Source organism: Echinops telfairi, unplaced genomic scaffold, assembly GCF_000313985.2.
Source record: "Echinops telfairi isolate 266 unplaced genomic scaffold, ASM31398v2 ScPeMD7_3533;HRSCAF=4204_0, whole genome shotgun sequence".
NCBI classification, from domain to species: Eukaryota; Metazoa; Chordata; class Mammalia; order Afrosoricida; family Tenrecidae; genus Echinops; species Echinops telfairi.
This window is the reverse complement of record NW_022107431.1, coordinates 57,304,247-57,331,960: the sequence shown is the minus strand read 5'-3', so window position 1 is coordinate 57,331,960 and position 27,714 is coordinate 57,304,247. Positions and strand designations below refer to the sequence as shown.

The window sequence follows — 27,714 nt, the reverse complement described above, 5'->3', positions numbered from 1 at the left end:
TACACAATTGATGTGTGTATGGATTGGGATAACAGTTGTATGAGCCCCTAATAAAATGTTAAAAAAAAAAAAAAGATTACCACCCAGGAAACCCACAGGTACAGGGCGGTTGCGTAGGAATTGACTTGAAGGCGGTGAGGATATAAAGAACAGTGCCCAGCTTAGGTTATAGCTGAAGAAAGAAATTAATGAGTGTGAATGAATGAATGAATGAACACAACCTACAATCAGTGCCGTTGTGGGAATTTATCTGAATATTTGGCATTCTATGTTACACTTGAAATAATTTGGTCTATTGAGATCGTCTCAGTCTTACAACTATAATTGAAATGTTTAATTAGGTAATTGATTTAAATTTATCTTATTAAGTAGAAATATTATTCCGCTTACAAATAATATTAAAACATTCAAGAGAATTATAGATTTATTTAATTTTAATTTTTATATCTATAAGAATTGCTGAAGTATATAATAGGTGTGTTAATAAAAAAATTAAAGAGGGACTAAAATAAAATTGAGTAAATTAAGTTTATATATTAATTTATATCACACAATTTGAATATCATGCAATTCAAATGTGTTTTTTTTTTAAGACACTAACATTTACTAATTTTACTAATTGGGAGAAAGATAAGGATGTCTGTTCCCATGAAGATTTATCGGCAGATAAAAATTTATCCACCTATATAGGGTTGATATGAGTCAGGATCAACTCAATGACAGTGAGTTTGGTTGTTGGGTTTTCATTTTATTAATAGGATTTTCAGGCTGACTTTACAAGTATCAATCTTTAACGTTAATAAATAAAATAATTCATTTTTAAATTGAGATAATTCCCAAATAACCTTTTAAATAAGACATCTGTATGAACCACTGTAATGTAGGGTAAAAGGTTAAAGACTGGTTCTGGGGAGAATCACAAGTTTTCAAGACAGAAAACCTGAGTGTTTGTTCTAGCGCAGGGGTGTTGTTGTTTGTGCCCTCAAACCTGTTCTGATCCATAGCGACCCCATGTACCACAGACCTACACACTGCCTGGCCTTGCACCAGACTCACGCTTGGTCTTATGTTTGAGCCCACTGTTGCAGACACTGTGTCAGTCTGGCTCATCGGGAGTCTTCCTCTTTTCAGCTTCCTTTCTACTTACTAAGCAGAATGTCTTTCTTTGGGACTGGTCTCTCCTGACAACATGTCCAAAATATGTGAGGGAGGTCTGCTCCCAAGATAGATTTGTTGGCTCTTTTGGCAGTCCATGGTATTTTCAATATTCTTCACCAGCACAATAATTCAAATGCATCAATACGTCGTCGGTCTTCCTTATTCAGTGTTCAACTTTCATATGCATATGAAGTGATGAAAATACCATGGCCAGGTGTGCCTTAGTCCTCAAAATAGCATCCTTGCTTTTCAAAACATTTTTAAACAGTTTTATTAGCACTTCATCCACATGTCATACAATTCAATAATCTAATCTTATCAAGAAGAATATCAATTGAATATCACCATATTCAATTCTAGAACATTTTCTTCCTTGTAGTCATTGTTATTCATGTAATTTTTTTCCAATTGTGGCAAATTTATATGTGCAATTTCTGATAATGCATTATTAGACTCTTTGTGGTACTGTTGTGGTTGGGCTATGTCTCTACATTTAGAAGGGTTCTGACATGAAATTTCTTTATTTTTTTAAATCATTTCATTGGGGGCTCGTACAACACTTATCACAATCAATACATACATCCATTGCGTCAAGCACATCAGTAGTTTGTTGCCCTCATCATTCTCAAAATATTTGCCTTCTTTTTTTTATGATTCAATGTGTATGACCTTTCTTCTTTTTTTAAAAAAAACTTTTTATTAGGGGCTCACACATCTCTTATCACAATCCATACATATACATCAATTGTGCCCTCACCATTGTCAAAACATTTGCTCTCCACTTAAGCCACTGGCATCAGCTCCTCATCTTTCCCCTCCCTCATGAACCCTTGATAATTTATAAATTATTATTTTGTCATAGCTTTTCAAAACTTAAAAGTGGTCTTGTACAGCAGATTTACCCAAAGCAACTTTTGATCTCTTGACTTCAGTTTGCATGAGCATTAGTTGTGAATCAAAAATCTTTGATAACTTCAATTTTTTTCTCCATTTACTATGTTGTACCTACTGCTCCAGTGGTGAGGACTTTGGTTTTCTTTACATTGAATTTTAATTCCTACAGAAAGTTGAAATCTTTGATCATCATCAGCAAGTGCTTCAAGTCCTCCTCACTTTGAGTAAGGAAGGTTGGGTCCTCTGCATCTATTGAATTGTTAGTAAGCCTTCCTCCAATCCTGATGCTGTATTCTTCTTCATTTAATCCAACTTCCTGCAGATTTGCTCAGCATACAGATTGAATAATTATGGCGAGAGGATGCATCACTGATGCACACGTTGCCAGACTTTAAACCTTGCAATACGCCCGCGTTCTGTTCCCACTACTACTTCCTGGGTCATGTGCAGGTTCCAAAGTTGAGCGCAATGTATTGTTCTGGGATTCCCAGTCTTCCCAAGTATTCACAGTTTGGTAAGGTCCACAGAGTTGAATGCCTTAGCATCGTCAAGAAAACAAAAGCAAACATCGTTATGGCATTCTCTCCTCTCTGCTCAGATCCACTTGATGTCAGCAGTGATATCCCATCTTCCACGTCCTCCTCTGAATCTCCCCTGAACTTCTGGCAGCACCTGCCAATATGCTTTTGCAACCAATTTTGGATGATCTTAAGCAAAAAACAATTCCCTGATGTTCAAGAGGTAGCATATGATCAAAAATCAATGTTATAGAAGGAAAGGGTTTCCCAAGGAAACAGGGATTCCACTTTGAAGACTAAGGTGAGCCTGACCCAAGCCCTCATATTTTTATTAAAATATTTGACTTTATCTTCCCGAGCTGCCCTTTGAAATGTTCTGTTCAGCTTTTTTCCTTCATCAGTTTTTCCATGTGCCTTAGTGACTCTCGGATTGACTTAGTTTCAGAGTCTCTTCTGATACCACGTTCATCTTTCTTTGATGTCTTTATAATGGCATCAGGTCTTCTGTCTTTAGTGTTCAATATGTTCTGGAAATTCAGGTGCGATAGACTTAAGGTCATAATTTATATCTCGTCGACTTGTTTTAATTTTCGTCAGCTTCAACCAGAACTAATATGAGAAATTGATGGTCTGTTCCACAGGGAGCCCAGGGCCTGGTTTTAGCTGCTTATGTTGAGCTTCTCCATTGTCTCTTCCCACAAATGTAGTCAATTTTGATTTCTCTGTATTCCATCTGGAGAAGTCCACGTGCCCTATGTGCTGTTGAAAAGGGTATTTGTGATGAAGTCATTGGCCTTGCAAAACGATATTATGCCTGTGATCTCCAGTTTCTTTTCTATCACCGAGACTATATTTCCTAACTACTGTTCTTTCCTCTTTGTTTCCAACTTTTGCATTCCAATTGCCAATAATTATCAATGCATCTTGGTTGTATGTTTGATTAATTTCAGACTCAAGACAGTATTATTCTTCAGTTTCTTGAATTCTTCAAAGTCTTCATCATGAGCTTTAGTGATTGGTATTTTATTGATTGTGTTGATTGGATATCCTTGATTATATTATATATTATCGACATAAGCCTAACACAGATAGAGCTTGAAATGCCCTTTTTGATGATGAATACAAGGTCATTCTTCTTGATCCTGTCACTCCCAGGTGACATAGGATTTTATGTCATGGTAAATCATAGGATTTTCTCACTTTTTTAAATGGCCAGTAACTTTTCATTTCAGCTCACTAATTCCTAGAATACCTTTCTTTTTTTTTTTTGACTTTTCATTTAACTTTTTACAACTTCCAATTTTCCTAGATTCCTACCTCATGCATTCTACGCTGTGATTATTGATTGGTGTTACAGCTGTTTCTTCTCCTTTTGAGTGATGCTCCATCAGCAAATGAAAGTCCTGGGGGCCTTATTCCCACAGGCTTTACTCTGTCCAGGTCACTGGGGTCACTCTCCTTGAGAAGGCAGATCTTCCTCGGGCTGTGAGTGTCTTCTGACAAAGGAGCTCATTATCTGCCACTATCTCCGGCACTAGTTTGCTTCTTTTTATGAGCCTGTCGGTAGCTGACAAGGTTTCAGTTCTGTCCATAGAGTGTTCCGTGGCGAAATTCTTCAGAGGTGGTGAACTCGATTCTTTTTTCCTGGGCTGTTCCTGCTCTGGAAGTTCTGCTGAAACTTGTTCACTCTGGGCGAACCTGAAGGTGTTTTACATATTGGTGGCATAACTTCTGGCACCACAGCAACACACAAGCCACCATAACAGGACAAACCGGTAGACAAGTAATAGAGGACAGAAGTGGGGAACTTTTTTCTGCCAAGAGCCATTTGGATATTTATGTCATCATCAGAAAGCCATACTGGCCAAACATTTCATTAACTTACCACTAATGTGATGGCTGGATCAGCCTGGTGGTCCCCAGCCCTGTTCTAGGACTTCCGTTTAGAAGATATTAACTTATGGTTAAGTTCCCTGATATCCCAGAGAGCCTTCAGCTACAAAATGAGAAGACTGTATTGGATCACTTCCAAACTTCTGGCCCACTCTAAATTATGATGCTATTCTCAAGGCCATAAGATCAATTCAAAATGCTGTAGGAGTTGAGAAGAGAAAAGGGTTATTTATATTGAGACTATCAGGGGTTCACTGGCAACAGTCTGGAAGGCGTCTGACAAACTGCAGCTAGCAGAAATCACACTCCCTGTGGAACAAACTGTTTGAGAGGTCTCTACCATGAGAATTTGAGATCAGTCTCTAACATGGTATTGGAGAACAGAGAATCAGAGAAAATATTCTTGGTGAGCTAGTCATCGAGACCAGTCAGTCATTTGCGCGTCAGTGTTTACTGTGGCACAATTCACCATCACAAAGAATTGGAAACAATCTAAATTTCCACGGATAGATGAGTGGATTAGAAAACTCTGGTACATACATGCACTAGAGTACTATGCATCACTAAAAAGCACTGGTGATTGCATGAAGCACATTGTCTCATGGGAAAAGTTGGAGGAAATTATGCTAAGCAAATTTAGCCAATCATGAAAGGACAAGTACAATATGAGCCCACTGAGGTAAGTATAATCAGCACAGTAGGTATAGAAGAAAAGCCACTTATCTCACGCTTTACAGGCTAAGGTACAGGCAATTGGGCAGGGGACAGACCAAACCCAAGGGTGCACATGTCATTCCAACACAAAGAAGGGGGAAAGGGGTGGGGAGCAGAAAAAGGAGAGGGAAAAAGAGGGAGACGTTGGGTGGGGGTGAGTACAGACCCCACCATGCCAAGCCAAACCTTGAGGGCAATGTAACCACATGGAGGGACTCACGAACAGAGAGGTCCACAGGGCCAGCCCCAAACAGAGCCAAACTAATACCCCCTCCCCCTAGAAGTATGTGCTGCAGAGAACAACCCTAAACCTACAGGTTGGGGAGAGGGGCTGGTCTGATACACCCATAGAGAAGCAAATCAAGAAGGAAAAAGAGAGAGCGCAGGACTAGACCCCATACTGGCACACTAAGCACTGAGGATGCTGTTCCTGCCCGGAGCTGCTAAGACACTGAGAGGGCTGTAAGCCCGACAACAGCTTCAGACATGATGTCCCCTGGCTGGAGCATACTGCAGTAGTGGACAATACTGGGGACACATGGGAGGTGAGTCTGGTCTGACACACACAAACACACATACGCAAACCAAGAAGGGAACACAACAGATCAGCAATGGGAGCAGGGCAAAGCCACAAAACCCCCAAGGAGCCCCCAGAATAGACTTCAGGCTAGGAGGGGCAGTTTCAAAACCCCCAGGACCAGTGAGGAGACAGTCGTAAAGGTTAGCAGACAGACCTGGAATTATGTACGTTTTTTCATTTGTTTTTTGCTAGTTGTTTTTCTTTTTTTTCTCTTCTTTTCCCCTCTTTTTATTCAATCTTTTGTTTTCTTTTTGTTTTGTCTCTATTATTGTTGTTTTGACTAGGCATGGGAAGCAAACCAGAGGAGAAAGCAATGGGACTGATGGTTCCAGAGGGACTTGGAGGGAGGTGGAGGTGGAGGAAAGGAGTGGTGAGCAAACAGTACTTTAGACAGGGGAACAAATAGGGCATGAAAAGTAGCAATGAGGAGGACACAGAGAACCTGGTGGTGTTAAAGCAACAGCATTCTAGCTGAGAGGAAGTACTAAGAGGCAGAAGAAGGGGAGCATGATGGGGGGAAGGAGGAAGGTAAAAGGAAATAGGAAAGATCTAGGAAGCAAAGCTATGGTATGAACATATGTGTTCATGTGTGTAAATATATTAACTCATAAAAATGGAGGCATTGGCTTGTGTACATATGTTTATATGGCAATACATGAGGAAGTAGAAGGACTTTGAGCCTCTGCTCAAGCTCTCCCTCAGCACAAAAACACTTTGTTCTAATACCCCCCCAACACAATCATTGAGGATGAAATGGGGGCATAAGCAAATGTGGTGAAGAAAGCTGATGGTGCCTGGCTATCAAAGGATATCGCATCTGGGTCTTAAAGGCTTGAAGTTAAACAAGTAGCCATCCAGCAGAGAAGCAACAAACCCACATAGAAGAAGTCCACCAGTCTGTGTGATCATAAGGTATCAATGGAATCAGGTAACAAGGATCAGAAGACACCCCAGCCCCCCACCCAAAAAAACATATTGTTGAGGACAAGGGGGTTGGAGCAGAGACCCCAAACCCATCTGTAGACAATAGGACATCCCCTCACAGAAGGATCACAAGGAAGGGATGAGTCAACAAGGGTGCAGTAAAACATTGATGAAACACACACTATTCCTCTGGTTCTTTGAAACTTCCTCACCCCCCACTACCATGAACCCAGTCCTGCCTTTCAGTTCTGGCTAGATCGGAACATATACACTGGTACAGATAAGAGCTCACAACACATGGAATCCAGGTCAGATAAACCCCTCAGGATCAGAAATGGGAGTAGCGATACCAAGATGGTAGGGGGAAGGTGGGGAGGGGAGGGGAGGAAAGGGGAAACCAATCACAATGATTGATGCATAACATCCCCCACCCCACCCCCAACAGGGGAATGAACAACAGAAATGCGGGTGACAACAGTCAGTGTAAGATATGAAAACAATAATAATTTATAATTTTTCAATGGGTCATGAGGGTGGGGGTGAGGGCGAGGGAGGGCAAAAAGAGGAGCTGATACCAAGGGCTCAAATAGAAAGTGAATGGTTTCAAAATGATGATGGCAACAAATGTACCCATATGCTTGATAGAATTGATGTATGGAGTGTTATAAGAGCTGTAAGAGCCTCCAATAAAATGATTTAAAAATAAAAGAATGATCAAGAGAACATTTCATCAGTCTGCGGATGAAGTATCTGCAGCACCCTTAACTTGTGTGTTAGGATTTTGGAGGTTCTGTGTGCCACAGTAATCGTATTTATCCACACTGCCATTGAGTCAGTGCTGGCTCATAACCACCTGTATAGGGTTTCCCGGCCTGCAATCTTCATGGAAGCAGATCGCCTCCTCTCTCTCTAGAACAGTGCTTCTCAACCTTCCTCATGCCGTGACCCTTTAATACAGCTCCTCATGTGGGGTGACCCCACAACCATAACATTATTTCCGTTGCTACTTCATAACTGTCATTTTGCTACTGTTACGAATTGGGTGAACCCTCTGAAAGAGTCTTTTGACCCCCCAAAGGGGTCACGACCCACAGGTTGAGAACCGCTGCTGACAGGTTTGAACCAAACTTGCTTGAAGCAAGCAGTCTAATGCTTACCCAACCGCATGACCAAGTCTCCTTTCGCAGGCCTTAAACAATTCATTACCAGAATTATTATATTTGTATTTAAGTTACATTTCTCTTAGAAGGATATGCCTTTAAATTTCACATTCCTACTGGCAACTTGCTTTAAAATGACCTTTACTAAATTAATAGCATAAGACTAATGATGACTCAAATATTTGTCTCCTCCATAGTATGATATTTCTCTAGGCATTTTCCTCTCAATAAAGCTAAAAATACTCTTCATGGAAAGGTCAGTAAAATTTCTAGATGAATGGATTCCTACTCATCAATATTTCAAATTCTAGCAAGCTACAGTGCAGAGTTGGGGAAGTAGAACTCCAGGGAAAGAAATCTGCATTTTTCAAGTTTACTTCAGTAACCACAGGCAGCATGTAGAATAATTTTTTAAGCAACTCAGGAATATGAATGTTTTATATTAATCCACTTTAAACTAACTAAGTAGAACTGGCTCTGTACTTTATGAGAGGCGATCATGCCCCAGTTGATTGTAGCTAAGATGTTTACTAGTCAGGTTAAAAGAATTCTTTTAATTAAGGTGTTTCCAACCCACAGGTTTCAATTTCATGGCAGACCCATGGTAATGGAGCAAGCTGGTGGGTTTGGATTACCACACTTGCGGGTTGTTGTCCAATCACTAACTTCTCAATGCTGAAACCACAATGCTATCAGGGTTAGGAGTTTGTTATTGTTGGCGCTGACCCATAGCTCCCTATGCACTTTACAGAATGAAACACCACCTGGCCTAGCACCATCCTCACAAATGTTCTTGTGTTTGTGCCCATCGATGCAGTCACAATGTCAATCCACCTTGTAAAGGGCCTTCCTCTTTTTTTCCTGTCCCTCTACTTTACCAAGCACGGTGTTCTTCTCCAAGGACTAGTCTCTCCCGACTACAGGTCCAAAGTTCATGTGATGAAGGCTCTCCATCCTTGCCTCTGAGGCTCACTCTGGCTGTACTTCTTTGAAGACAGATTTGTTGGTTCTTTTGTCAGTCCCTGGTGCTTTCACTAGCTTTGCCAGCACCGCAATGCAAAGGCATCGATTCTCCTTCAGTCTTCCTGATTCAGCATCCAGCCTTCACATGCAGATGAGGGGATGAAAATACCATAGCTTTGGTCAGGTACGCTATAGTCCTTAGAGGATTAGAAGGTAGTTTTAGCATTTCTTGGGGGAGGGGTGGGGAAAGGATCACCTTTAGAAACATCTGTATGTGCCCTGTTTTCCTCCTTAGCTCCAAGCATCTTCTCTCTCCTGCTCTGTTTCTCTAGGCCTTACCCTTTGTGGGTCATTTCCCCCTTGCTCCCTAGAGTCCCCTTTCCTCTCTCCACATCCTCTCACACACCCTTTCTTAAGAAGAGAAACTTAGTTCTATCCGAGTTTCCAACTCTTCAAAGATATAAACTTAAACTTAATATAAACTTAAACGTAATATTGCCTTTAGGGTTTTAAAAACCATTAGACTGAAGATATATCTTTGCTTGCCTTCAGTAAAGGCTGAATATTCCAATTACGAGGACCTACTTTTCTACCAAAGGCAGTGGGGACCATAAATAACTTTTTTCCTAGCACATCTCTAAATTGAAATAAGTAATTTATAATGCACAAAAGAGGAGAGATGAACAAATTCTACTAATGGTGTAAGAAGTCACATGTGAATAGTGTCCAGTCACTTAAGGTTTTAAGCTGGACATGTCAGGACACCTGAAGAGCCAGCCTCTACATGCATAATTTCCATTTCTCAAGAGAGTTTTAAATTCTAAACCATTGGCTGAATTAATGACACTATCAATCGAATTACCTTATGTTTCAAGGTGATGATTGATGATGTTCTCTATCATAACATGATGATATCTCTAAAGTGAAGCAGAGGCATATGTAAGCCATAGATATATGAAAGGATTTGGGGCTCACACTTAATTCTAGTTGCACTCTAAGAACAATTAGTTCTTATGACATGGCCCTTCTCAATACTCACCTTCATGAAGCAATCACTGAAGCTAGGGGTGCTATAGCAAAGTGTGGGGAAGAAACCAGATGGTGCCACTTATCAGAAAGAATAACATTTGGGGTCTTAAAGAATATCTTCAAAAAAGAGACATCTAAGTGAGGCATAAATTAAGTCGACATGGAACAAGCACACCAGACCATGTGTGTGATCCAAGAATTGTAAATAATAAAATACAAATCAGCAGGAGGGAACAATATCAGAAGCTAAATTCTTAACACTTGGTTTCCAAATGACTAGGAATGACAGTGGAAGCCCAAAATTCATTTTCAGAGTCTCCAAATGGATTATGCCTCCAGTGAATCCCCTCTGACTATAAGCCAGAGATGTGATTAGCCTTGATCTCAGACGAGAGCATTGTGCTTGGTATGAGTTTGTGCTTTCTGTGTTTTTCTGTATATAGAATCAGGTTAGGCAAAACTATAGAGACAAGAATAGATTAATAATTACTTAGGGGTAAAGAACTAGAAGGCAAAAGACACTTACAGAGGTATAAATATAGGCATGTACATATGTAAATATATTAATATATAGTGACAGGGATATGGGCCTATGCATATATATATTAAGTATCAAGGAAGCAGACTGATATCGGGCCTCTACTTAAGTACTCCCTCAACTCAAGAACAGTTTGTTCTGATAATCTGGCATTCTGTGATACTCACCTTCCCAACAAGATCACTGAAGACAATATGGGTGAATAAACAAATATGATGAAGATAGCTCATGATTCCCAGTTATTAAAAGATATAGTGACTGGGGTACTAAAGGCTTGAAGTTAAATAAGCAGCCATCTAGCTCAGAAGCAACAAAGCCCACATGGAAGAAGCACACCAGTCTGTGTGATCACGAAGTGTCAACAGGATCAGTTTTCAGGCATCAGAAGACTCAAAGCAATCATACCGAAGAGAATGAGTGGGGTCGGAGTGGAGCCCCAAAGCTCATCTGTAGACAATTGGACATACCCTCACAGAAGGGTCACAAGGAAGGGACAAGTCAGCCAGAGTGCAGTATAGCACCGATGAAACACACAACATTTCTCTAGTTCTGTAGTGCCCCCCGCCACCTCCACACACTATCATGACCCCAGTTCTACCTTACAAACTGGACAGATTGGAAGAAGCACACCAGAGCATGTGTGTGATCCAAGAATTGTAAATAATAAAATACAAATCAGCAGGAGAGAACAGTATCAGAAGTTAAATTCTAAACACTCAGTTTGCAAATGACTAGGAATGACAGTGGAAGACCAAAATCCATTTTCAGAGATTACAGCTCTCCACACACAGAAACCAGGACAGATTACCCCCACACCCCCCACCACAGGAACAGTAATACAGTAATGGGAGTAATGATACCATGAGGGTAGAGGGAAGGTGGTGGGGCTGGAAGAGAGAGGGGGAACCAATCACAAGGATCCATGTATATCCCCCAGGGGAGGGGGAGGGACAAACAACAGAAACGTGGGTGAAGGGAGAAAGCAGACAGTGTAACTATGAAAACAATAATAATTTATAATTTATCAGGGGTTCCCAAGGGTAGGGGAGAGGACCTGATACCAAGGGCTCAAGTAGAAAGAAAATGTTTTGAAAATGATGATGGCAACATATATATAAATATGCTTGTTACAATTGATGTATGGATTACTATAAGAACTGTAAGAGTCCCCAATAAAATGATTTATAATAATAATAATAGTGACCTAGGAGCATGGCAAGGGATGTTCGTAGCTGTAGTAGTTATATAATCTGTTGTCAAGTTGAGACTTAAGAGTGAAGGGGTGGAGTTTAGCCTGTCAATCAGGTCGCAATTTGGCGACCTCATTTGGAGGTGCTAAGGAGATAAGTTGCTCACTGGAGGCAGGACACATGCTCACTCTCTGTGAGACATTCATGTTGAGAAGACAAATGGAGCTGTGCTAGAGCCATGGAGCTGAAGGAGCCATGTGGAGACCTCTGCCAGTACTGAGATGCTTCCACCACCACTGGATCCACAAGACTTTCCACCCAGTGGACTGTGATCTTCCTGCATTTGGCATCATTGCATGTGTTTTGTGAGTCTGAAGAGGCCTTTATAGGTTGGTATCAGACATATGGGCTAATGTTGGACTTAAGGGCTTGATCTGGACTGGGCTGGCATGTTTTCTCAATATTCAATTGCTCTTGTATATAAATTTCTTTATATACATATTAGTGTCTATGAATTCGTTTCTCTAGTCCACTCAAATTAACTCAGTAGGAAATAGGGAGCTAACCACAATGAGTATGAGGTTGCTTGTTTTAAGCCTAGCCTTTAGGGCCCCAGATGCTATTTTTGAGAATAGCTGGGTACCATGTGCTTTCTTCACCACACTTTGCTATAGCACCTTCGATCAAATCTTCAATTATCATTGCAGCGAGGTAGGTATTGATCAGGACCATGTCATAAGAACTAACTGTTCTCAGATTAGGGTTACAATTACATGCAAACTCCAAATCAATTCATATATCTATGATTTTATATATGTCCCTGATTCTTTAACAACATCATTATTCTTTTTCATTTTTCATCATTTTAGTGGGGGCTCTTACAGCTCTTATGACAATCCATTTATCAATTGTATCAAGAACACTTGTACATATGTTGTCATCATCAATTTCAAGACATTTTCTTTCTACTTGAGCCCTTGGTATCAGCTCCTCTTTTTACCCCCACTCCTCACCCTCCCTCTTTCTTAAACCCTTGATAAATTATATATAATTATTATTTTCATATCTTACAGCATCCATGTTTCTGTTACTCATCCCCTTCAGGGGTGTTGTGTGTGTTATGCATCCATCAGTACAATCGGTCCCCTCCTTGCTCCCCTTTTTACCCACCTTCCCTCCTCCCTCATGGTATTGCTACTCCCATTACTGTTCCCAAGGGGCTTATAGATCCTGGATTCCATGTGTCAAGAGCTCTTATCTGTACCAATGTACATTCTCTGGTCTAGCTGGATTTGTAAGGTAGAACTGGGGTATGATAGTGGAGGGGAGGAAGCATTAAAGAACTAGAGGAATGTTGTCTGTTTCATTGGTGCTATACTGCACCCTGACTGACTCGTCCCTTCCTTGTGACCCTTCTGTGAGGGGATGTCCAATTGTCTACAGAAAGGTTTTGGGTTTCCACTCCAATCCCTTTTTTACCTCAATATAATTGCTTGGGATCTTCTGATACCTGATCCCATTGACACCTCGTGTGCTTCTTCCTTGTGAACTTTGTTGCTTCCCTGCTAGATAGCTGTTTGTTTAACTTCAAGCCATTAAAACCCCAGATGCTATATCTTGTCATAGCCGGGCACCATCAGCTTCTTCACCACATTTGCTTATGCACCCATCTTGTCTTCAGCAATCATGTTGGGAAGGTGACTATCACAGAATGCCAGGTTATTAGAAAAGAGTGTTCTTGCATTGAGAGAGGGGACTTGAGTCGAGGCCCAATGTCCATCTGCTACCTTAATACTTACCATATAAATATATTAACATAGACCTATAACCCTATCATTATAAATTAATATATTTACATGTATACATGCCTATATTTATACCTCTATAAATGGATTTTGCCTCCTAGTTCTTTCCTCTATTTCCTTTTACTTTCCTCCTGACCCATTATCATGTTTCACCTTCATTCGGCTTTCAGTAATTCCTCTTGGTTACATTGCACTTTATCAACCCCCATCAGGTATTCTATGGCCTTCTTGTCATCGATTTTAGATCCCTTGTAGTTCCCTTCATGATTATTTTCTTGAAGGACATTAAAAATTATCCCCATGGGACATATGGTAATTCTATTGATATTACTATTAATTCAGTCACCAGTTTAGAATTTAAAGCACTGTTGAGAAAAAGAAATTAAACAAGTATAGGACAGTTTTTAGACCAAAATACATCAATATTTTTTTGTTGTTGTACAGACTAAGCTTAGGTTATTGGAGACTATTGGAGACTATTTACAACGAGGGTGAGTGATGAGGCAAAACTTTCATTAATGGTCTTTCACAGAGGCAGGACTGAGCTATATATGTCATCAGAAGGCAAAAAGAATATGAAAATAGCGCAGATGGTAGTCTTGAGTTGCCACTTAATGAACATACTTCAGAAGAGAACTTTGCATGTGTGTCAAGTGTCTAAAGTCTATCAACTTTTAGACTTGTATATTTATTTATGTATTCAATCTACATGTCTTTCCTGAGCTCAAGAAATTTATTTTTTATTTGTGTGGGAGGTGGCATACAAAACCCAAAGACTTTCTGTATAAAAGAATGCATTCAAAATAGTAGCTTGAGATGTAACCGTACAACAAAAATAGGCTAGTAAGGTCGAAAGGACTTTGATTTGCTCACTTTTTCTCTTAGCATTTAGTGCAGAGCTGGTCACGGAGTACTGAATGCACATTTCATGAGAAATTACTAACAAATGAATCTTACTTTCCCCCCCTATTGTCTTGATAGGACCAGCCACTGTCATAAGCACTTTATATGCATCATTTCCATGGGTGTCATTTCACCACTTTGTAGATAAGCACACGGAAACTTGGGTGAGTTAAAGGTTGCTTAACCAAGAAGTGACTGAACAGGAACATCAAGCCAAGTGTCTCTGCCAATGTCCCTAGGCTAGAGCTCCTTTCAGTCCTTTATTTTGTTTTCTTGTATTCTCTTCAACCAGATTCTCCCCCACAGTTATAACCTTATACTACAGAAATGGCATGTGTATGTAGTCATCTTTGAAATGAAAAGTATGATTGGAAAATATGGACTATATCACAGACTGAAAGAGGAATACACAAATCTGTTTTGGAAGAAGTACAGAGAGTTGCTCTTTTGAATCGGGGATGGCAAGACTTTGGTGCATGTATTTGGGGCACATCACCGTAAGCGTTAGTCTCTGCAGAAGGACCGTGGTAAAGGGAAGGTCAGCATAGTAAAGGGAGGGTCTTGGGAAAGGGAGGGTCAGCAACAAAAAAGGAAAACACCCTCAATAAGAAGGATTGACATACTGGCTGCAATAATGCGCTCAAACATAAAAGTGTGAGGATGGAGCCGGACCTGGCAGTGTTTCATTCAGTTGTTGATGGGTCACTATGAGTCAGCGCTGACCGCACAGCACTTAGTAACAACAACAACCACATCAACATGCAGAAAAATTTTAATAGAAATTATATTAGAAAATAAAAATATCTAATGTAAACAATATTCTTTTGTAGAATCTAAATTTAGTTACAATAATGCTATTTACAAGAATATTAGCAACTAAGCAGACACCACTTTTCTTGATTGTACTCGCCTTTGTTTCCTTGAATTATTACTTCATTTCCAAAATGTTATTGATAGAAGTTCACAAACACTAATAAATATTATACTTAAAACGCCAGAAAATTTGACCAGAATCAGTGATTGTGAAAACACTGTCAGAATCAAAAACAACAGTATAAGCTTGCAGCAGGACATTTAAAGTGTAATCAAATGGGGTAATAATGACAGCCCGGACCAGAGCACCTTGCTGCTGTTGTGAGGCACCGCAGAACTGACTCATGGCTTCCTGTGTACAACGGAAGACAATCTTGCCTAGCCCTTCACTGCTCTCCTGGCTGTTGATATATTTGAGACTATTGTTGCAGCCACTGAATTCATCCATCTTGTTGAGGAGCTTCCTCTGTTCTCCTCACCCTCTACTCTACCATCAAGATGGGCTTCTCCAGAGACTGGTCTCCCTCCTGGTGACGTGTCACAAGCACATGAGATGAAATCTCAACCTCCTAACTTCTAAGGCGTATTCTTGGCTGTACTTTTTCCAAAATATATTTGGTTGTTCTCCTGGAAGTCCGCAGTGTATCTAATATTCTTCACCCACATCATAATTCAAATGCATTAATTCCTCTGTCTCTCTAAAGCACAAAAGAGCAAAGATGTCCATTTGAGGTCTAAGGGGTATGTGACCTAAGTCTGGAATTTTCAATCCCCTCATAGGCCAGCAAAAAGCAGTGCAGTGAATGAGGAGCTCATTAGAAGGTTAAAAGTACATAGAGCTTTAGGCTTGTAGGTTAGGTATATTAATACCCTTAAACTGGACTTACAGAAATGTTTTGAATGTTATAACTAACTACAGAGTTTTTTCTTATAAAAGTAATTAATTTCTGATGAAACACTACACAACAATTTGATAGACAAGCATTTTGGTGTCACCTCGCTGTGACCTGGTATAATCCATACCCCTGCACTCCCTACTGACTCCATTGGCAGAGATGTCGGATAAGTCTGCCGTTACAGACCGGTTAGTGGCTGCATTCAAACGGGGAGCCAGGCCTCCTGGATGGCCACCAGTGGGCTGCTCCATCCAGTTGCTTCCTAGCATGTCACAGATGAATGGCAGAGGATAATAGAAAATAAGCCCAGTTATCCATAGGGGAAAATTACAGTCAGGGCATTCCAGACCAGTCCTTGGACCATGTGCCTGACTCAAACTAGAAAGTCCTTTCGTTCAAATAACTGAGCCAGACACAAGCTTTGTAATCAAGAGCATAAAGACAAGGAACAGAGCACAGATTAATGGGAAATTGGTCACTCTCTCTTCTTCCTTGTTTGTTTGTTTATCGCTGAAAACATACTCCCACCTACACTCAAAGGTACAGCAAGCAAGGCTACCCCGGGAATCAGAGTCCTGCTGATAGAAAGTAAGGGTTGTACTCCATAGTCATAGTTCTAGAAGAGTGTTGGTCTTATCAGTACAGAAAACTCAGGCTTGATGCATTCTTTTTTTAGTTGGAAAGTGGAGAGGGAGTGGAAACCATTTTTCATTTATTTAAGTACTTTGCCTACATTATTTCCTTTCCATTTATTTTTGCCACTCACATAACTATCCTATACTGAACTAAGACATTAAGAAGAACCTGATGGTTTCAGTAGAGCCTTGCAAGGCACCAGTAGGCTTTCCAGAGACACAGGGAGAAAGAGGCTATAGCTGAATACATTCACTCAGATACTGAGAGCACCCCAACTTGTGTACAAGTCTGCTCTAGGTCCTCTGGAGTAAGCAATGACCAAAGGGGAAGAGATTCCTGACGTCAGTGAACTTCCAGGAGAGGGAAGGGAGGAAAAGATCATAATAATAAGTGAAGAAAACATGTAGTGTGATTAAAGGAACCCTGGTTGCACAATGGTTACGAACTTGGCTGATAACTGAAAGGTCAGTGGTTACAACCCACTCAATACTCCTCAGGAGAAAACACCACAATCTGCTCCCACAAAAATTATAGTGCAGGAAACCCTCTGAGCCAGTATTACTCTGCTACATTGGGTTTCTATGAGTCAAAATTGGCACGGGCACACGACAATAGCTTAGCTCATTAGAAGGGAAGAGTTGCTAACAAGAAAAACAAAGCAGGAAAGATTAGGAAGTGTCTGTGTGCCTCTGTTTAGCTAAGTGTGGCGTGCAATTTTACACAAAGAGCCCAGAGTATGTCTATCAGGAAGATTTTCAAGGTCTAAGGCGAGGGCACAGGGAAGGCCCACAGTCTCCCACACGGGCTCCTGCACTATGTTAACTTTCTACGCTGGAGAAGCAAATCACCACAAACTTAGCCATTTGGAAGATATGTTTATTATTTCAGAAATTCTGTGGGTCTGGAGTCTGGGTACAGCTAGTCTGGCTTCCCTGTTTTGTGTCTCACAGGGCTGCAATCCAGGTGTCAGTCAGGATTCACTCTCGTCTGGAAGCTTCACTGCAGAAGGCTCCACTTCCAAGCTCATCCGGGTTATTGGCAGACTCATTCCCTGCAGCTGTGGCACTAAGGGCCCTTGCTTTTTGCTGGCTTTTGGCCCTGGGCCACCCCTGAGGTCTTGAAAGCAAGTGTAGTTTGTAGATGCCATCTTCACTGCCTCACCATGTGGGCTTCTCCCACAAGTCTGTTGACTTCACTGAGCCTGAGAGGAGGAGTCTATTGATGTAGCAGCATCATGTGACATCCAACCTTCTCTGATAGCCTAGTCAAGGGAATGGTCTCTCCTGCCTGCTGCCATAGTTTATTGGTCCGAAGCCAGTCAGGTACTGCCAGCAAGGGGTGAATGCCCGTGTCACCCCAGTGTCATGCATGGCTGGAGACCTTATGCGTATGTGTGGACACAACTCACCCGTGTGTGCATCAGGATTACCTGGAGGTTGTGTTAAGTCACACTCTCAACATTTCTGACTCAGGTGTTCTGGTGTGGGGCGTATCGATTTGCATTTCTTACGAGATTTCAGGTGAAGTATGAACTCTTTGAGAACCAATACTCTGGTGGCTGTGGTAAGCCACATCCCCATCACCCACCTTCAAGACAGCTATCTCTCCGGAATAGGAGGATAATGTGAGCATAGTACACCCATGGAAGGTGTCTACAAGCCTTAAAATAAATTAGAGACTATTTGGGGGAAAACTTCTGGAGTTCCCAGTATCCAGAGCCTGGTCTACAAGAGAAGGCACCAGTTTTAGCTGAGTTCATCGACTATTCACTCGAACAGAGCTCAGTAAGAAGGGCTGTAGCACATCCATCTAGAGCCAAAGGCTCAAGACAGGTGAGAAGAACTGTGAAGTGCCTGCAATTTTGCTTCACTTTCAAGCTAACAAATTAGCCTGCTATAGTTTCATGGATGTTATCAGAAGACACAAGACTAGTGGGTCACAAGCAAAAGACTAGTAGTCGCCAGAGTGGCCTTGCTATTCTAGTTGTGGCAGGGTGATGTGCTGAAGGGCAGGTTACACATGCATGTACTATTGGGTGCATGATAGGAGAATCTCATTGAGGTTGGGAAGCCTCAGTCTTATAGTGGGACTGTTACTGAATCTGCCCAATGGCCCCAGAGGGAGACATTGCCTTTCTTATCTGGGAAAGTAGACAACTCTGCTCCTAAGTTAGACAGTGCCTATCTTCTAATGCTGCCTGCTGTACGACCTTTATGACCATATATTGTTGCTGTTAGGTGGTGCCTAGTCAGCTAGAACCCAAAGGGACCCTACGAGCAGCAGAGCAAAGTAATGCCAGGTCCAGGTCCCCTCACAATTGTTATGTTTGGGCCCATTGCTGAAGCTGCTGTGTCAATCCATCTCCTCTTGGGTCACCTTTTCCATGAATTCTCTACTTTACCAAACCTGATGTCCTCTCCAGGCACTGCCTCCTCTTGATAGGTCCAAAAGACATGGGATGAAGTCTCACCATCACCCCTTCTGAGGAGAATTCTAGGTGTATTTGATTCTTCTTCTGGAAGACAATGGTAATTTCAAGAGTCCTCACCGGCAGCAGAATTGAAATGCATTAATTCTGCTGGCGTCTCTCTTATTCGTTGGCAGGCTTTCTCGTGTATGTGTGGTGACTGGAAGCACAGCAGCATCTTTGTTCTTGAACACTTTCAACAGGCCTGCTGCAGCAGATTTTCGCCATGCAACACATCCTTTACTTCATTGACTGACACTTCCACGTGCACTGATTGCGCCTCCGAGTAAAATGAAATCCTTGGAATTTCAGTCTTTTCTCTATTTACTATTAGATTGCTTATTGGTCCAATTGTGCCTATGTCAGGTTGTTAGTAAATCTTCCTCCAACTCGAATGCCCCGTTCTTCTTCACGTGGTCCAGCTTCTCCGATTGTTTACTCAGCACACAGACTGAATAAGTAAAAAGAAAAGATACAACCCACACCCACCTTGTGCAGTTTTAAAACTGCACAATATCGCTTTTCAGTTTAAATGACTATCTCTTATTCTATGTGCAGGTTCTACTGAACAAAATGGAGCATTCTAGGATTTCCATTCTTCACAATGTTATTCATAGTTTGCTATGGTCCACATAATCGTTACATTGTGTATACGGCACAAGGAAACATCTGTCTGGTATTCTCTGCTTTCAGCCAAGATCTATATATTAGCAATCATCTCCCACATGCCACTTCCTTGTGTGACTCTAGCTTGTATTTCTGGTCACTCCCCGCTGATGTCCTCCTACAGCCATTTCCCAGCAATCTTTGGAAAAATTTTGCTTGTGTGTTATAGGAATGATATTGTTTGATAATTTCTACATTCTACAGAGTCAACTCTGTTTTCCAAATCCCTTGGCATAGACTAGAGAGTGCTTCCAATACTGGGTTAGTTTGTTGAACGTTTCAATTGATCATCTGTCAATTACCCGGAGCCTTGTTTTTCATTAATACTTACTTCAGTGTTGTTTAAAGTTTTTCCTTCATCTCCTCAGTGCCTGAAATAGTTGAATATTGACCTTTTATTTTGGGGGGTGGGGGGCATGGCTTTTTGTATTCCTTCCATCTTCGTTTGATGTTTCCTGTATTTTACAATATTTTGACCATAGCATTCTTCAATATTACAACCCAGAGTTGGAATTTTTTCCTTTAGGTTTTTCAGTTTAAGACATGCTGAGCGCATGTTCTTATATTTGCTTTTCTAACTCTAGGTCTTTGCACATTTCATTACACTGCTTTACTCTGGCTTCTTGAGTGGTCTTTGGAATTGGCTATTCAGCTCTTTTACTTCATCATTTCTTTCATTTGCTTTAACTTCATTCAAAAGCAAGTTTAATAGTCTCGTCGGACATCCACGGTGTACGTTTCTTTCTTTCTTGTCTTGTTAATGACCCTTCGATTGCTTCATGTATGTCTCACTCCACAGCTTGTCGAGTGTTCTGTCATTAGTGCTCAGTGCAGCAAGTCTGTTCTTGAGATGGTCTCTACATCCATGTGAGACAGAACCTAACATGTGGCTTCCTTGCACTTGTCTTAACTCGCTCCAGCATCAACCTGAACCTGCATATGAGCACTTGACTCTGTTCCTCAGTAAGCTTTGGGTGCCTTTGCATGATATTGAGCTTCTCCAGCATGTCTACCTTTAGCTCAAATGGACCCTTGTGTATTCCATCTGGTGAGGGCTAGGTGTGTAACTGCCATTTATGCTGTTAAAAAGGTATTTGCAGTGAAGAAATCATTGTTCTTGCAAAATTCGACCACGAGATGCCCAGATTTGTTTCTATCATCAAGGCCATATTTTCCAACTACTGATCCTTCTTCCCCACCCCCACCCCCGCCCCCCAACTTTCACATTCCAATTACCAGTAATTATCAATGAATCCTGATTGCATGTTTGATCAATTTCAGACTGAAGAGGTTGATAGAATTCTTCAATTTTTTCAGTTTTGGCTTTAATAGTTGGTTCTTGAATTTGAATAATCACTGCATTAGCTGGTCTTCCTTGCAGGCATACAGACAGCCTGTACTTTAAGATAAATGTCAAAATATTATTTTAGATGATGAATGTGATGCTGTTCCTCTTCAACTTGTCATTCTAGGCATAGAAAACTGTATGGCTATTTTATTCAAAATGCTCTGTGTTAGTTCATTTGAGCTCAATAGTGTCCAGGATATTGATTTGTACGTTTCATTTCATTTTGTGATGGCTTAGAATTGTCCTGTAATCATACTTCCTACATTCCATGTTCTGATTAGTGATGGGTGTTTGTAACGGGTTTCTCAAAATAAAACCTGCTTCTTCTGGACAATTCCAAACTCCCCTAATCACCCATCTAATCAAGTTAGCACTGAAGGAAACTTACAAGCTCTCTGTAGTAATAACAACCAGAGTCGTTTCCATACCTGGCTTTTGCCACAAGCCATTCCAGAAGCTACTTTTCTTCCTCTCAGTTATTACAGATAACCACCACCAAAGTAACTTTATTACAATCAAAAGTTTTACTTTCCTTGGTATCTTGGAGTCCTAAAGCTGCAGTTCACTCCGGCTCTTCTTTCTGGATGGTATGGAGATCCAGCCAGTGCTGCTGAGATTGTTCATGTTCTAGCCAGCCAAGAAAACAACCACACTCACTGCCATCCAGTCAATGCTGACTCAGAGCAACCCTCTGTGGGTTTCCAAGACTGCAACTGTTTACAGGAGTAGAAAGCCCAGGCTTTCTCCCAAGGAGCTTCTGGTGGTTTTGAACTGCAGGCCATGCAGATTGCAGCTCACTGCATAACCACTATACCACCAGGGCTCCAGCAGGATGGCAAAATTGACTAATACCCTTGTTAGATTCCCCAAGCTTTAGAATCATAATTAACCCTGTTATCAATCACTCACAATTGAATTGTATCACCTTATCCATATCTTCTCCCTCCTCCTCTTACCAAGACTCATCAGGAAACAAGAAATCTGCTTGATCTTCATGATCCCCACCTGTTCAGTGGAGAAGACAAAGGCTATGGCTGTTGTTATTATTGTTGTTAGGTGCCGCCAAGTCAGTTCTATCTCATAGTGTCTTTATGTACAACACAATGAAACACTGTGCCCTTCTACGCTGTCCTCATTAAACACTGCATTTATGTTTAAGGCCATCGATACAGTCACCGTATGAAACCATCTCATCAAAGGTCTTCATCTTTTTTACTGACTCTGGGCTTTAACAAGTATGACGTCCTTTTCCAAGGGTTAATCTCTCCTGTTAACATATCCAAAATACATGAGGTGATGTCTTTCCAGCCTCACTTCTAAGGAATACCTGGCTGCATTTTTCCCAATTCAGATGGAAGTTCATGGTACTTTCAATATTTTTCACCAACACCATAATTCAAATGCATCAATTCTTCTTTGGTCTTCATAATATCTTGTCCAACTTGCACATGAATATGAGTCCATTGAAAATACCATGCCTTGGGTAAGGTGCACCTTAGTCCCACCCAGTTGTTGTGGGAGATACAAAGACTAGCTATAGTTAGAAGAGTCATATTGAGTATTACACTGCACAACACTGTGTAAACTGGCTTAAGTCCTTTCTGGAACAAGTTCAGGTGGATAAATTGACAGTGAGCAAAGTTTTATGTAAAGCACACCTGCCGTTCTTCTTTCAATGAGACTTACAAACAGGTAAGGTTAATTTGGTCTTACTTTATATCATTCATGGACCCCTGGTAAGTCCTTCTGAGTAGACTGTCAGATTATGAAAAATAGCTATCAGAGTAGGTCGAATAATAACCCTCAAAGATATCAGATCTGAATCCCTGGAAGGTGTAAATGCTACCTTATATGAAAAAAAGAGCCTTTGCAAATGTATTAATATTAGGAATTTAAGATAGGGGGTGGAAGATCCTGGAATACTCTGGTAGGTTCTAATGTAACCACTATGGTTTTTATAAAAGAAAGACAGAGTGAGATTTGAACCAAACAGAAGAAGGTAGAGTAACCACAGATGCAGAGTGTTGTGATATGCCTATAAACCAAGGAAGGCCAGGGCACCAGCCGCTGGAAGAGCCAAGGGTGGATTTTCTCTCCGGAAGCCTCCAGAGGTGGGGAAGCGCTTCCAAGACACCTGACCTTGGCTCAGTGATGTTGATCTTAAAATGCTGGACTCAGGACTGACAAGAGAATACATTTCTGTTGTTTTTAGCCAAGTTTGTGATTATTTTTTATAGCAACCATAGGCAACTAAGAGTCATTAATTTAATTATATAGAAGTGTTGCAAGAAAGGAAAATGCCTTCTAGCATTAGATAACGGGAAAGGTAGAAACAACAAAATTAATTCTACTTAGAATAAAATATATTAAGAGGTAGTTTAAAAGAAACAGAAAGCTTTTTTATTCTAAAGGTCTATCATTGACTCCATGATAAGGTGACACTCGTAACCAAATTTTCTCCTTGATATATCACATATATTAAAGCAAAGTCCTCCAGCACCAGTGAAGGCAACTGGAAGTATGGGCTCCCTGTGGCATTCCCATTCCATCCTGTTCTCCAGGCCTCTTTGTGGATCCGTGGATCCCTGGTTGTATGCTGGGTTGCTAACTGCAAGGTCAGCAGTTTTAAACCCCCAGCTGCTCCTCAGGAGAAAGACGAGGCACTGTACTCCCATAAAAAGTTCTACTCTCAGAAACCCACAGGGGTAATTCTGCTCTGTCCTATATGATCGGAATCAACTCAATAGCAGTCAAGCAAAAAGCATTTCTGTGGTTTTCATTCTACCAACTCCTTAGAGTATTTGATTTACTTGCTGGAAGTAATCTACTCTTTTATAGTGTCAAAGGAGATCTTTGCAGAATTTCACTTACGGGAAAGTGTTTAGAACCCTCTGCTGCATTTGTTGACCTAGATTTGCATACAAGGTCCAGAGCAAATGGGTGGTCCCCTTTTAAGCCATGAAGGAGTAGCCCGTCAACAGCTGTCTATTTTGACTGTCGTATGTGATCACCTCTAGATTATCTCTAGAGGTGAACAGATAAGTCAGCCATCATCACTCTTGATAACTTTAAAGTAAACTCTGCTCTTGATCCAAGTGTGGACGCAGTGGTGGCATTGTGGTTGCACTTTAGGTCATTAATCACAAGGTGGTTTCAAAACCACCTGGCACTCTGGGGAGAAAGATGAGGCTTTGAATTCTCACCCAGAGGTGCAATCTCAGAAACACACAGGGGAGGGTCTACGCTGTCCTATACATCACAGTGAGTCGGAATCACCTTGATGGCAGCGAGCTTTTTTGGGGTGATAAAAGTTCACTCCTTTAGAAGTCACCTATCTTGGAATCTAGGAGGCAAATATTCATTTATCCAGGAAAAAGAAAATTGTGCCAAGTGGGAAAATGTTCCCTTGAATACAATAAAAGTTTTTTTTTACAGCTATTAAAGATTTTGGGTAAAAATCTTTTTTTTATGACCACCCAAGAGAATTGTATTAGAAACCCTTAAGTAAAGTTTTATTCTGAAGAATGTAATAGCCTGTTGCTTACATGACAGAAAAGGAAAAGGTATGAAGTGAGGTAAATGGTGTCCATCTGGTTGTACAAGTCGGAAGACGGAATCATTCTAGACACTCACAAGCTATTTTTATTTTACTTCTTAAGTATCAAATCTTTTCATTTTCCTCATTCTGTCTTAGGACCACCCAAATCAAACTCTTTGGAGACCGTTTTAGCTGTCTTTTAACTAGTCCTTTAAGGAGCCCTGGGGGCAGAGTGGTTATGAGTTGGGCTGCTAGCCCCAAGGACAACAGTTCAAAACCATGAGCCACTCCTCGGGAGAAAGATGAGGCTTTCTGCTCCAGAAAAGGTTTACAGTTTTGGAAACTCACAGGGACCGGTCTACTTTCTGTCCCTGTATGTTTGCCTTCTCTGGGCATTTCATAGAAGTTACATCACACATTACATGGTCTTTTGGGGTCATTTCTTTGACTTAACATCTAGTTTTCAAAATTTAGCTCTGTCACAGTGTGTACAAGCCATTATTCCTTCTGATTACCAAATTCTGGGTTTTATACAAATAGCATGAACCTTCTGTGTTTGCTTGCAAGCACACCTCTCTCCAGGAGGCACTTTTGCAAGCCCTGCTATGCCAAGTTTTGGTTTACACATGGCTGGTCAAAATTAGCATGCCACTTTTACAGCAAAACCCACCGCCCTCCCCAGCCAGAGGAGGAAGCAGTTGTCTGCCTCTTCTACTGTACATTTTATGGAGCAAATATCAAGTCTGTGTCTGCTTTTCCTGAGACTGCACCTGGCAAAGGAAACCACTGGGCTCTTTGTTAAGTAACTCTCAGCAATAAAGCCAACCACTAAAGTGACTCAGTGCGCACCATGGTTCTCAGCCTGTACTGCCCATGCCCTCCCGTTTGGATGAAGCATTCCTATCTGCTGCCCGGTTACTCTTCCTGGGAAGAGATTCCGACTTGACTGGTGTGGAGTCACCAGGGCCAGAATTTAATTCAGACTCTCCCAAGGATTCTGACATGCAAGTCAGTCTGCCAAGCTCCAGGAGTCCTCCTGAGCTTGAGGTGTCCGCTGAACCTGCCTCTGCTTTTGAATTCATCTCCCTGTGTCCATCCTTGGTCGCATTCACGTCTATTTAACCAAAACCCCAACTCACTGCCATCCAGTCCATACCGACTCCTAGCCACCCTCTATGCATGGAATTGCTAACCACAAAGTCAGGGGTTCCTACCCACCAGCTACACCGAAGGAGAAAGATGAGGCTGTCGAGTCCCATAAAGATTTAAAGTCCCGGAAACCCACAGGCCCAGTTCTACTCTGTCGTGCAGGGCCGCTCGGAATTTCCTACAGAGGCAATGGCAGGCTGAAGAGAGAAGAGTGTGGTCCATGCTATAGGCACTCTTGGTCCTTTCACCCTAGTCCTTCCTTCGAACCTAGAGGTTTGCATCCAGAGGGCGAATGCGCAGGGTCACGAAAGGCCAGGTTTAATTTATGTTAAAGGCAGACTTCTCTACAGTGCAGAGAAAAGGTGAAGAGGCTCAACTCCCTAACTCATCTCCTCTGGGCGTTCCCCCTAAAAGGTTGACCGTGGAGTTATAGCCATCCACCTCTGCCCCATTCCAAGGTCTGTTTAGGGCCCTCTTGCACAACTCTTCCAGGTGTCCCCACTCTGGTCCGGATGTGAACTCCCCTGGGCCCCTAAGAGATCACAACCCCACCTCCCACCCACACCTCCCAACACCCCGGGCAGCGGCTGCTGTATCTCTGCCAGGGTCCTGCGATGGGGGGCACAGAGGTCGCACTCGGAGCCAGGGGAATCCGGTCCGCAGGGGATTGGGGGGGGGGGGGCGTGTGGGCCAGTCACTCTCCTTTGGCCTGGAAGCCAGAGGCCCAGGTCTCCCAGGAGCCACCCCCTCCGCACTCACTCCTTTCGCCAGCCAACTTCCAAGCGGTGGGACGCGAACCCTCATCCGGAGCGAGAGGGGTAGCACTCGCTCCCCACGCTTCCCACGACAAGGGAACCGACGCTGCCTCTGGACCCGGCACAACAGGTCCTTCGGGTGGGCACCCGCGGGCAGCTGGGCTGGGCCCGGGCGCCTTTCCTGCCGAGCGACCCCCTGCCCCCACCCCCGACTGAAAAGGCTCCTTCACTCAGTCCTCGCCCACCGCCAGCCCCGCGTGGCCTGAGCGGGCATCGCCCCCGAAGGCTCAGGCAGGAGCCGAGTGCTGCCCGGGTGGCGGTGGAGCAAACTTGGCGGCTGCGGGTACCGCTCCTTGCTGTGCGCCGCCGACCCGCTTCTTGGGGGCGATCGGCGCCCACTCACCTTGTGCCTGCGCCTCCATCGCGGCCGCGGCCGGCACTTCGCGGAGCAGCTGGCAGCGGTGCCCGCGCGCGCAGAAGGCAGCCGGCCCTGCCGCTGGCGCGTTCTTCCCGGCCCGCGAGCGGCGAGCGCGGCGCCGAGGGCGTGGGAAGACGGCGGCGGTGGCCTGGGCCTCTCCGGGGACCTCCGCCCCTGACTCTCCACCTGGCGCGGACCTCGCCGGCGACGCGCTCGCCGCTCGCCGCCACCTGCCGGCCGCTCTGCGAAGCGCGCGCAGGGCGCCCGCGCCGGGGGGCCCGGGAAGTGCCGCACCGGCCTGGGCTGCGTGTGCGCGCTGGACAGAGGCGCAGGAGGTTGGACTGACAAGACGCCCGTCCCGCCCACAGGTGGGACACTGAACCTGCCAGCCACGGGAGACCAGACTTGGTGGCGGTGGCGGTGCTGGGTGCTGCTCTCACGTTGGTTCTGAGTCATTGCAAGTCTATGGATCACAGACCCCAACAAGGGTGATCCTACCCGGTCCTTGCAGTCCTGGTACTTCCGCCCACTGTCGCAGGTTAAGAATCTTCTCAACCCTCTACTTTACCAAGCCTGAGATCCTTTTCCCGGGACTGGGCAACAGGTCCAAAGTATGTGAGACGAAGTCTCGCCAACTTGGATTCTAAGGAGCATTCTGGTTGTGTTTCTTCCAAGAGAGATTTGTTTGCTCTTTTGGTAGTCGATGGTACTTTCGATATCGACTGTAACTCTGCACAGGAGTGGAACATTTTTCTCCTG

At 42.7% G+C, this 27,714-nt stretch overlaps 1 protein-coding gene across 4 annotated transcripts in view; it reads right to left on the bottom strand.

Annotated features, from left to right (window-relative positions):
* The window catches only part of TPD52L1 (TPD52 like 1), a 121,723-nt gene extending 94,707 nt beyond the window's left edge, over positions 1-27,016 (bottom strand). For all 4 annotated transcript variants that reach the window (XM_045294488.1, XM_045294490.1, XM_045294491.1 and 1 more), the window contains exon 1: positions 26,941-27,016. In XM_045294488.1, coding sequence (XP_045150423.1) covers positions 26,941-26,959 — 19 coding nt within the window. In that variant the 5' untranslated portion in view covers positions 26,960-27,016. The remainder of the gene's footprint in view (positions 1-26,940) is intronic.
* Between the last annotated feature and the right edge of the window lie 698 nt (positions 27,017-27,714).